Source organism: Lepidochelys olivacea, assembly GCF_965140295.1.
Source record: "Lepidochelys olivacea isolate rLepOli2 genome assembly, chromosome: 2".
Lineage (NCBI taxonomy): Eukaryota > Metazoa > Chordata > Testudines > Cheloniidae > Lepidochelys > Lepidochelys olivacea.
The window spans coordinates 182,303,631-182,316,013 of record NC_140412.1 but is presented as its reverse complement, the minus strand read 5'-3'; the positions used below and the strand labels follow the sequence as shown (position 1 = coordinate 182,316,013).

Below are 12,383 nucleotides of genomic sequence, written 5' to 3'. Positions count from 1 at the left end.
ATGTATTTCATAAAAAGATACAGGGAAGGTCAACTTTTTTTAAGAACCCAGAAGCAAATCAGAAAGGAAAGAGTTAATGGTTAGAAATTTACTGTTACATCACATCTATTCTTTCCCTCTCCCACACTGAAAGACATAGGCTTTGTTTGAACAACAGTGCAAATGGTTTGAAGCAGACTTTGAAGTGCACATCTCAGTAAAATGAGTATTGTGTAGGGAAACAGGAATTCTGTTTTACTGCTCTATTGTTTTGCTTGATCAAGGACAACCAATCCCTGCCACACTTTCCCTAACCCCCCAAGTACCCACAAAACATATCCCTTAATTTTTATTGGCAACTTCTGAATTAAAAAAGCAAGGGTACTGGGGCTTAGTACGTAAGTCTGACAGATGGAGTCTAGCTTCTTCCTAGAGCATTTTTCTCATGCATCAAGGAGGCGGCTTGTGATTATGATAATCTTATAAAAGATAAGACATAATCTTATAAAAGATTATGGCTGACATGCCTTACACTGACTGGAATGGCCCTAGGAGCTCTTGCATCCAGCATAGATTAGAGCAGACATGAGATTGCCCTACCTTACACAAAGGGGATGAGAAGACCTCGCACTACCTCCAAGACCAAGGAAGTGTAAAAGTGGCTTTCAGCCTCCCCCATTGGGTTCTCAGCCAAGAATAGCTCAGGCAAACTCAAGAATCTGGCTGTATATGTATAAAAAGAACTGGACGGAATAACTGCTTTTTGGTCCGACTAGGATTAGAGGGGAGTCAGGACTAAATGATTGTCCAGCCTTGTCTAGAATAAGGTTCTGGGAGGATTTGATATCTATGGGATGGATGTCAGGATTAAGCAATTATGAGAGTGGTAAGGGTGAAAACAGTTTACAAAGATTTAGGAACATAAGACAGAACAGCAAGCGATCTGGACCATCTAATCTAGTCCCCAAGATAAGTAGTAGGAAGGAGATTGTCAGTGAAGATAAAACCTCAAAAGGTGGGGGGTTTTTTACAGTGAGATAACTAATGCATGATAGTTATCTTGCTGTAAACTCCTAAGCAGAAACAAGGCAGTTGTTTAAAATTCAGGAATACTTGCTTGGTAATTAAATTGTAACACACTGCAATATTAGTTACCAGTTACAAACAACAGTACCTAAGCTTTCAACTTTGCTGTGTTCACATCTACTTTAAATAAGACAGACATGAGCATACTGTGTGAGAGCAAGGCTTAGGAGTGAATTGGAAATTACAGAAAATTGAAACACATGCACAAGTTTGTCTAAAAAAAAATCTGTTTTGCTACAGTTCAATTAAATTTGCAGAGAACAAACATTTAGCTAACTGCTGCAGGAAAGAGAATATTTGATTTAAACTAGGGCTGTCAGTTAATCGCATTTCACTCATGCAATTAACTCAAAAAAATTAATCGTGATTAATCGCACTGTTAAAACAACAGAATACCAATTGAAATTTATTAAATATTTTTGGATGTTTTTCTACATTTTAAAATATATTGATTTCTATTACAACACAGAATACAAAGTGCACAGTGCTCACTTTATATTATTATTTTTATTACAAATATTTGCGCTGTAAAAATGATAAATAAAAGAAACAGTATTTTTCAATTCACCTCATATAAGTACTGTAGTGCAATCTCTTTATCATGGAAGTGCAACGTACAAATGTAGTTTTTTTGTTACATAACTGCTCTCAAAAACAAAACAATGTAAAACTTTAGAGCCTACAAGTCCACTCAGTCCTAATTCTTGTTCAGCCAATCGCTAAGACAAACAAGTTTGTTTACATTTACAGGAGGTGCTGCTGCCTGCTTCTTATTTACAATGTCACCTGAAAGTAAGAACAGGCATTTGCATGGCACTTCTGTAGCCGTCGTTGCAGGTATTACATGCCAGATATGCTAAACATTCGTATGTCCTTTCATGCTTTGGCCACCATTCCAGAGGACATGCTTCCATGCTGATTATGCTCGTTAAAAAATAATACATTCATTAAATTTGCAACTGAACTCCTTGGGAGAGACCTATATGTCTTCGGTTCTGTTTTACCCGCATTCTGCCATATATTTCATGCTATAGCAGTCTTGGATGATGACCCAGTACATGTTTGTTTTAAGAACACTTTCACAGCAGATTTGACAAAATGCAAAGAAGATAGCAACCTGAGATTTCTAAAAATAGCTACAGAACTCAAACCAAGGTTTAAGAATCAGAAGTGCCTTCCAAAATCTGAGAGGGATGAGGTGTGGAGCATGCTTTCAGAAGTCTTAAAAGAACAACACTCAGATGTGGAAGCTACAGAACCCGAACCACCAAAAAAGAAAATCAACCTTCTGCTGGTGGCATCTGACTCAGTTGATGAAAATTAACATGCATTGGTCTGCACTGCTTTGGATCTTTATCGAGTAGAACACATCATCAGCATGGACGCATGTCCTATGGAATGGTGGTTAAAGATGAAAGGACATCTGGCATGTAAATATCTTGCTACGCCGGCTACAACAGTTCCAGGAAAATGCCTGTTCTCACTTTCAGGTGACATCGTAAACAAGAAGCAGGCAGCATTATCCCCTGCAAATTGTAACCAAGTTTGTCTGTCTGAGCGATTGACTGAAGTAGGACTGAGTGGACTTGTAGGCTCTAAAATTTTACATTGAAAAATAAAACAATGCAGTTATTTTTTGTACATAATTCTACATTTGTAAGTTCAACTTTCACAATAAAGAGATTGCACTACAGTACTTGTATGAGGTGAATTGAAAAATACTATTTTTTTGTTTTTACAGTGCAAATATTTGTAATCAAAAATAAATATAAAGTGAACACTATACTCTCTGTATTCTGTGTTGTAATTGAAATCAATATATTTGAAAAGGTAAAAAACATCCAAAAATATTTAAATAAATTGTATTCCATTATTGTTTAATGCGATTAATTTTTTTAATCGTGCGATTAATCGCGGTAAATTTCTTTAATATCTTGACAGCCCTAATTTAAACAGATCTGTTAATAATTTCTTAAAGATGTGGAACAGTAAGACCAAACAACTATTCCTGTGAATCTGACAAAGAAAAATAGCACTCTTTGTATAGAGTGTGGATTTAAGAAAAAGGAAGTCCTAACTGACTGGACATTGTTTAAGTGTAAAATGAAATACTACATTCTAAGAAAACAATATGTACCCTATTTTCATGGCTTTAATAGCTATTCCTCCCGCAGCCCCAACTCCAATTTCTCTTGGTCTCCTTTATGTATCTGAACTCTTTTTTCTTATGCTATTTTTTTAAGAGGTTGTTCATAATTTTATCAAATGTATGAGCAAAATACAAGGAAAGGAAAGGGCAGAACGTAATATATTAGGCACTTACAGAGTTTTAAAAAATATGAAAAAAATATCATGTCATGAATTTTGTCTCCATTTTCAAGTTTTTGGGAAAATGGGGGAAGATGATTCTACAGAAATGTTTTTGTACTCGTATGAATATAAATAATCTTGGTCTTTTCTCCAACCATTAAATTTTTAAAAAAAGAAAGAAAAACTTAAAAAGCTGATAGGGTTGCATTGCTGGCTTCATTCATTCTTCTCCAACAGATCTCAGATGGTCATGATGGGCAGCTGCTTGGTGGTTCTCACCACCTGTGGAGCATTGCAGGCTTCATTCTTACTATTACCAGTGAAGGAAACAGTAAGTGACTACATCAATAAACTGATGACATCTCTACAGGCACATCTTATCTAGTGCAAACAATGCTAGCTCCCAGCTGTCTCAGTGTTCAAAGGAAGTTGGAACTGGATGAAAACCACCGGCATAAACTAAATCACGAAAGCTGTTGATATTAATAAGATACTATTAAGCTCATCCTCCCAGTGTTCAAACAAGTGAAGGTGTGGGGGTGTTCCTGCTGGACTCATTGCTCCTGAATAGTCAAATGGTATCAGAAATACTATCTTTCATTTTCAACTGACAAGGAGATCTTTGCTCTGGTGGAGTAACATAACCCACAATGATCCGGGCTGAATTACTGTAGTTCTCTCGCTCTAGTACTGAGGGCAACTATCACATGAAAACTTCAACTACTAAATCAACTCACCTACTAAATCAAAAAGGCTAAAGAGTCTACATCTCACCAGTACTTTGCATGCTAAATAGCTCCTCATTCAACTCTTCATCCATTTCAAAGTACTGTTTTTTCTCTCTGAGACCACTTCTCCCTTCATGACTTACCAGAGTAGTTATGATTGACCAGAGGGCTACAGCAGACTAGCCCCTGAGTTGCACTCTGGGTTAAGGTGTAGCAGAAGGTCCTAAACTGTGGCACACATTTCCTATGCTGTAATGGAAGAGTTCTAGTCTTGTCAAGATTTGAGCAAGATATAAAGATCCATCCGTTTACACAGGCTTTCCAACAATAACAAAGCAGCAAAAGAGCCCAACAGCATTCTCCTGGGTAACAGAAATCAACAACTAAAATAAGGGAAGAATGAAGAAGAATTTAGGCCTATTTTGTACAGAATTCACTATGAATCAATGCTTTAACCACCACAGACATATCACAGTGATGGGCACATTAGAAGTAGGAAGAGACAGAAAAAAAAAAGACTAAATATTTATTTTATTGCTTTTCTGGTTCAAAGGGCAACTTTTATTTCAAATTACAATACACTGACATTTGTTTTGCTAATTTACAGACCCCTGAAGATACAGCTTTAGAATGTCTATTTTGAGAATCTTAATGGAAGTTTTGTTAAAATACTATTACTCACAAAAAAACTTAAAAAAACTTATGTTGCCAGTGCACTTTACAGATGCAGAACAGAGGCACAGAGAGATTAAGATCAAAACTTTGCACTCATTTTGGGTGCCCAATTTGAGACAAGGACCTAGTTTTTCAGGGTACTTAGCATTATATAACACTTTCTATGTTCATATCACAGCTCCCACCAACTTCAGTTCCAGCTGAAAGTGTGCAGCAGTTAAGCAAATCAGACCCCAGGATATCAAGACAGGCACCCAGAAAATAAAGACACAATTAGTGACCACCTGTGAAAAATATGATTTATGTGACTTGCCCAGCATCACATGGGAACTCTGTGAGAGAGGCAAGAAAAGAAGCCAATTCTCCAGGGCTCCATGAAACTGGTAATCATGAGATCATCTTTTATCTTCCTTGACTCTTACTACACACCTTCCAACTTCGGCAACAAACAAGGCAAGGGTCTTACAGACAACAACCTCCTTTTCTACACAACCCCCAGAACAGATCTATCCTGTTTAAGGAACAAGGAAAGGGAATGCAGGAAGGGAAAGAACACAAAAAGTGGTCACATAATAAGGAACATTTACTAACCTCTTCCATAACTGTTGTTCTTTGAGATGTGTGGCACATGCCCATTCCACTTCAGCTGCATGCATGCCCAGTGCACAGCTGTTAGAGATTTTTCCCTCAGCGGTATCTGTTGGGGTGGCACACATGCCCTCTGCTACTCTCATGCTGCTGCATGATGGTATAAAGTGTGGAACTGCTCCAAACTCTCCCCAAGTCCTTACCAGTCAGACTCCGATACAGAAGGGCTGGTGGTGGAACGGACACATTCAACACATCTCGAAGAACAACAGTTATGGAACAGGTTAGTAACTTGTTTCTTCTTTGAGCGATTGCACATGTGCATTTCATTTCAGGAAGACTCCGATCCCACCCTCAGATTGAAGGACCACATGTTCAAACTTGGCATCATCTCGAGACGCTGAGACGCTGCACTCTCCAAAGCAGTCATCTGCTCAGGCAAGACCATTGACTCTGGCACCAGCCCTGTTGATATTAGATGCCATCTTCCTGTGACTCTTTCTCGGTACTGGAGAAGGAGTATGGACCCAAGAATTAGCAAGATGACGAGAAGCACTTCTGATGCATGCAGATGTGTTTGGTACCCACTATGAGCGAGACGGCTCCGAGGATGAATGTAGGGCTATCTCCATCAGCAGAAACTTGGCCTCCCTGTCCTCCTTGGCTCAAAATCCCTGCAAGGTAGGCACCAAAACATGGACCTAAGTCTTCCCAAGACACTTCAGACAACTGGAGTGTGGGTCACTCACTGGAATGGCAGGGCTTAAAACCCAGTGACTGAGTCATGCCCCGGCTGAGGTAGCAGTACCCAAGAATAGGTAATTCTATAACTACCTAACACTATAAACTACTAAAACAAGGAAAAGACTTGTGATAGTAAGACCACACTCTCCAACAACCGTCATAGATGGTAAGAAGTCTCATGGGGTTGGGCATGGCGCCGCCCTTTATACCATTGCACAGCAGCATGAGGGAACAGAAGCCACCTGTGCTGCCCTGACAGGCACTGCTGAGGGAAAAAATCTCTGACAACTGCACTGGACACGCACGCACCTGAAGTGGAATGGACATGCGTAATCACTCAAAAAAGAAAAGACTATCATAATGCATGTGCACAATGGGGCTGAATTAAAATTATAAGTAACCTTAATACTGGCACTTCCTAATGGAGCGACTGACTTTGAAACCTGAATTATGTTCTTTTAACAGTTTTTACTGTTTAATTTCCTAGGTTTCCTAAAAAAAACAAACTGAAAAATATTCCAAATGTGATACCATACTGACACCCACGTGGTTCATCAGCAGGGTTGGAACATGTAGATCCACTACACAGACCTCTGGCCCTTAAGCTAAGAGAGGAACTGATAAAAATAGTTAGGTTGTTAATCACTATGTAGACCAGCACTAGAGCGGGAGGAGATACACACTTTGCCAGTACGTTTCACATAGATTTGCTTACAGCAGTGGAATGGTGAGATTCAGGAAACTTGGGTTCCATTCCAGGCTCTGGAAGTGTGTGCGCTTTAATGGGCACAGACTCTTCTACCTGTTTCCCTCAAGCTTGATGCTTTTCCTGCCCTATCTGCTCCAACCTTTCCCTTTCCCACCCCACCTCCTTGCTCTAGTCCTATTCGCTTTGTCTATCCTAGTCCCTGTCTCTATTACTCAGGGTTCACATCCAAGTCCCAGTTTCTTCACCCAGCAAATTCCAGTTCTCCCCCTCCACCCCAACACTTTTTCAGATCCATCACCTCTGCCCATTACCCCCCCGCCACACACAAAGGTTTAGTCCCAGTCTCTCCCTTCCAACCCCCAGTCATAGTTGCTCTTCCTCCACCACCCTTAGTCCCAGACTCCTATTCCTTTCCACCCCCAGTCCGGCTTTTGTCCCTTCTGCATTTGAATCAGACCAGCTTCCTTCTCCACACTGCCTGAGTGCCCACAGGGGGTCATTGATAGGACAGGTGCACAGACACTCCATTCTTAGTTCCAGTGCCCAGCCCAGAGCACTGGGAGCAGCCATTACTGGGAAAGTCTGGCTTTGCCCCTGCTACCACGCACTGAAATATATTCTGTCACTCTGTGGGGCTGGCGTATGTGCAATCCTGTTACATACAGAAGCTTTGAGGAGCTGGGGCATGTCTAGTTGTTCTGTGGAAATGGCACACGTGCAGTCCAGTCACACACACGAGTTGTGAGGGAGGGAGTGTGCACTCTGGTCAGCACAAAGAACTGACAGAGGCTCAAGCATGCTCAGTGAAGATGAAATCTTTGGAGATTTGCTGCTAAAAATCTAAGGAGCAACCCAATAGCTGCAGCAACAAGAGGAGCTGGAGGAGGCAAAGAAGTTGCCAGGAACTAGAGAGCCAGAGACCCCTGGAAGGGGTGGCCCTGAAGTCTGTGGACCAGGTATTGACTCAAGACTGCCTTCTGTTTGTTTGTTAACCTTTGTTATAAAAGAATAAATCTCCTTAACTGAGACTGGGTGTGGCAGCGCATACTTGAAGATAGGGTGCAGCGGCAGCCCCTCAGTGACAGATGGCAAAAGGCTTATCCCCGATACAAAGGCTTATCCCCAAACTCTGCCCCAAAATGGACACGTTTCAATACCCTGCTTCAATGCATGGCGGTGCTACAACTTGCCAGAATTTTTAAACATGGGCAAAATGTATTTTCCGCTAGCCTTTTTCTTGTAAACAGCTGAACTCTTTTGGTCGAAAATTTTCAAAACTCAGCCTGAGACAGACACTCGGGCATGGAAGATTTCATCTCAACAGTTAAAATTTGGCAAAGTTATAAGCAAGTGAAAACAGGGTGTACACTGGAAATTGCTAGACCACACCTTTAAAAACAATATTGTTGTATACTACAGTACTGTGTGTACTGTACATAATGACAATCAGGCAGAATGCATTTAACAGATATTTAGCTGTGGTTCTAAAGACTCAATCTGTATTTTGGGTGTGAGGATCACCCTTCAAAAATGTAGAATACTTGTATGAATAGCCAGTTCCAACAAATATTCCACATCTGGAGAAATCTGGTCTGCTTTTCCATTATAGGTGATTTAAAACTAGAAAAATCTTATCTTTGTTTTGCATCCCAGTTCAACTTCAAAGCAAGAATATGCTTTCAACATTCAAGCCTATCTAAAACTAAACTTCCACTGAGAATTGATATGTAGACAATGAATCTAACAGGGAAAAATGGAATGTGATTATACACCAACATTAATTTCTGATAAAATTAGAGTGATACAAAACCAGCACTAGCAATTAAATGTATACTTAAAAACAAAATGTAACACGTGCTGTCCTATAACTAAGCTCAGTACAAGGCACAATAAGACAGACTTATGCTGTAGTTACACAATTCCAAGTGTTTGTTTTAATTTTAATACTATAAGTGGAATGCTGATTTTTTAAAATTAACTTGTGTTTTCCTTTTAACTAATAAATATTACAGTTAAAAGATTCAGCAGTTATGAACAATAGAGCAGTTTATATAATTTTGGATAACAGTTCAGAGAACAATGTGTTACGGTAACATTAAGGGTTGAGAGAATTGCAGCGTTAAATAACATCTTACCTGTTTTGAACAAATCAAGGAAGCCATAACGCATAAGTGAGGTGTCAGAAACAGTTTCAGTCTCATAATTAAAATACCAAGTACAGTATATGCCAATAGCTGCAATGCATGGTATACCAGCTGCCAAACAAAAAAAAACATATACAAAAGCATAAGCTAACATTTTGATACATTTTCATTTAATATTCAAAATACATTTTGAAAAATGCAAAACTTAAATAAGAGTTTTTATGTACTGCCAAAGTAAAAGAATCTTCCAAATTTAAGCAACAGCAATGCAGAAGTAGGTTTTGTTACTCGTCCTCCCTGAGGATTGAGGTTTTTTGTTTTAAGTATGCTTATATGCGGGTACAAAGGAGAAAGGAAAGAGGAAAAGCAGCATAGAAGGGCTAGCTGGAGAGATGGCTGGATAATCAGGAGGGCAAGCTACAAGGAAGGCAGGCAGGCAGGCAGGCAGGCAATGATAGATGCAATATTCCCTGCATGGCCGTCTCCTACCTCACAGGCTGGAAGAGACGGTTATTTATTAACATATCTAAAATAATTAGTGATCCAGAGATGAAAGATGTGACAAATACAGTTGTCACCATTACTAAATTGTGCATCTAGTGACAAGGCCAGTTATTTGTAACATAGTGCTCTGATACTCTTAAAATCAAATATCAGTAAGTTCAACTCAGAGTACCAGTGCCAGACTCTTATCTCTCGACACAGCTAACCTCAGACACACATTACCTGAGGAGAACTTGTGATAAAAATGCAGCCACTCCAATCAATATCTCTACCTATTTGAATCATTTAAATATTTTTGGATGAATTAAGATGTTTCTAAAGAGCAAAACAGCACAGTGTCCCTAAATAAATCAGGAAAAATAAATAATTGGATGCCAGGCAGCTCTTTAGGAAGCTTCCCCCTTCCACTCCCCCCCCCCCTTTTTTTTTTTTTTTTTGCATTGAAAGAGATTCCTTCCTCCAAATTGGAAGCAATTGTCTAAGGGGCGTAGGCTTATTGGAAGCTATTTTCTACATGCTAGCCCCTAGATTCCAATTAGTTTTCTAACTGTAGTAAATATGGAAGGATTTTGCACTTCAGTCTAGGCTTCTTGAGTGCAAATTGCACTGAGTGAATGCTTAATTTCTAGTGATCTTACCCCTCATTTTAACCTAGTCTTTCAATTGGCCTCCTGGACAAACGAATTTGAATTTAGGGATTTGAATGCCAAGATGGGATATAAGCCTGTCTACCTAAACTTTGATGGCTCCACCCATCATCACACAGATGTCATATTAAGTGGGGCTGACTTTTTGAACTTAAAATGGAAAAAACCCTCAAAGAAAAGCCATCACTTAAGAATAACAAAATCAACCAAATACTGAAAAACTGAATTACTTGCATTAATAAAATATTAGGCGTAACTGACAAAGAGCAGAAAGTAAAGTAATAGGATTTGTGTGTGGTAGTTAAGCCTACAAACAAGACTATAGACACATAGTCTTCAAATACGTCAAGAAAAAAATGGAAGTTGGAATCCAGGATATTCTATTTATATCATTAAAATAAAGCATAATATTTTTCCCCATTACAAATAGGAGGTCTTTTGTATTTGTTATTTTAAAGAAGTTATTCTGGTGACACTAACCAAGGAGTAGGGAAATAGACCAAAAAAAATAAACTTTTGAGAAACATCATAAAAAGATAATTCTCATTTAAATTATATTAAAAATGTACCAGTACTTATTCAAATTAAGGAGTCACACATGAAATCATAAAGATGAAAGTCTTACCTCACCATGGTTAAAATGATCCTCTCTGGATAAAAAAGAAATACCCCACAAATACATTATTTGTTCATAGCACAGAATCATTAATATGTCCTATAGAAGTGCACTAGTTTCATTTATGAAATAATCTGATAAATATATACATCACTTATATAGCCCTTTTCAGCCACAGATTTCAAAGCTCTTTACAAGTTGGATAAATATCTTTGTCCCATATTTATGTTTTGGCGTATCTCCAATGCTGAAAATGTGCTTTAATACTTTAATTACTTCTACAAACAATCTTTACAGCAGATTAGCTATTTGGACACAGAGCTAGAAACTCCCTATCAAAAGATAAATACACAGAACATGTCCTACTATGTATTGTTAAAACAAGTCAACTATTTACTTAGTTATGACATGCATGGTTTCTGGCTCCTTAGGAGGAAACCGTGTAAACGAAACGTTGTTACAGCAACTTATGAAGCTTGTTGAGACCTTAAAAAAGATACTTCCAGAGAACCTTAACTTTGCTATTGAATTATTGTAAATCTGTTTCCATAAACTGATGCACGTATGCCTAATGTTCTTGCAGGATACTTGTGAGAAAAAAATCCTCAAGCTCATGAGTTTCATATTTGTTAAAAATCTGATAAAGACCACATGAGCAAACAAGTCCCAGTAATGATCTATGGAAAAAAGACAAAAACTCTCAGTGTAGCTGAATGTGTAGGATGAAGTGACAAAAATCTCGTTGCCCAATTCACCACTGTCATACGTTAGTATCAAATACGGTTCCAAAATGGATTTAATGGAAAAGAGCAGATAGTAATAGACATAGATTATTAATCTTGGTTCTGGATAGGAAGACAATGACTCCTTTGGAGCGAAACACCAGGCACTCAGTACTTTAAGAAGCACTCCAAAGCGTTTCAGCAACACAACAAAAAATGAGGATTTGACTATCCTCTCAACCCCATGTTAAATTTATTATCTATCCAGAAGAGAAAGTTAAGAGTGCAGACGCTGACAGAACAAAGGTTCATATTTTGCGATCAGAAAAGGACTTTGTGTTAAGAAGCTCTTCAGCAGGGGAAGTTTGTATCTGTAGATGCTGCTCATTCTTTATTCTGAGAGCCAGATCACAGGAGAACCATCCAACCATAAATGAAGACAGTTTAGGAAATACGATGAACATTTTATAGGAGCACTTCCTACAGATTAAACCCAAATATCCTGGGGTTTCTAACTTGAACCTGATACTCCAGAAGGAAGGATGAAGATGATGTTTACATTCACTATTTGCAGGAGAGAAAGGGAAGGGCAAAGGAGTAGAAATATTAGCCTAAGATTGTACAGCAAACAAACAAACTATGGTAATTTAACTTATCAATAAGCACAAATACAAATAATATTTTTGAATGCTATACAGTGAAGGGAAAACCAGTTCCATTTAGTGAATAGCAAACAGCTGTCCAAAAACATGTCAATATGCTATTTTGGATCTAAAGTATCTGACATATATCAATTCAAATGAAAAGAAAGAATCCTAACATTTCTTTTGTAGCAAAAATGAAGGCTACTTACTGGTAACCACAGCTCTTTGAGATGGCTCTGCATATTCACACTTACTGGTATTAGGCCAGCTAGCGGTAAAACCTTCTC

The 12,383-nt window shown here is 38.6% G+C and overlaps 1 protein-coding gene across 2 annotated transcripts in view; it reads right to left on the bottom strand.

Annotated features, from left to right (window-relative positions):
• Positions 1-12,383, bottom strand: part of DPY19L1 (dpy-19 like C-mannosyltransferase 1) — a 91,611-nt gene that overhangs the window by 12,724 nt on the left and 66,504 nt on the right. For both annotated transcript variants that reach the window (XM_084619551.1, XM_084619552.1), the window contains 2 exons: positions 10,740-10,764; positions 8,955-9,074 (listed from right to left, as the gene is read on the bottom strand). In XM_084619551.1, coding sequence (XP_084475677.1) covers positions 8,955-9,074; positions 10,740-10,764 — 145 coding nt within the window. The remainder of the gene's footprint in view (positions 1-8,954; positions 9,075-10,739; positions 10,765-12,383) is intronic.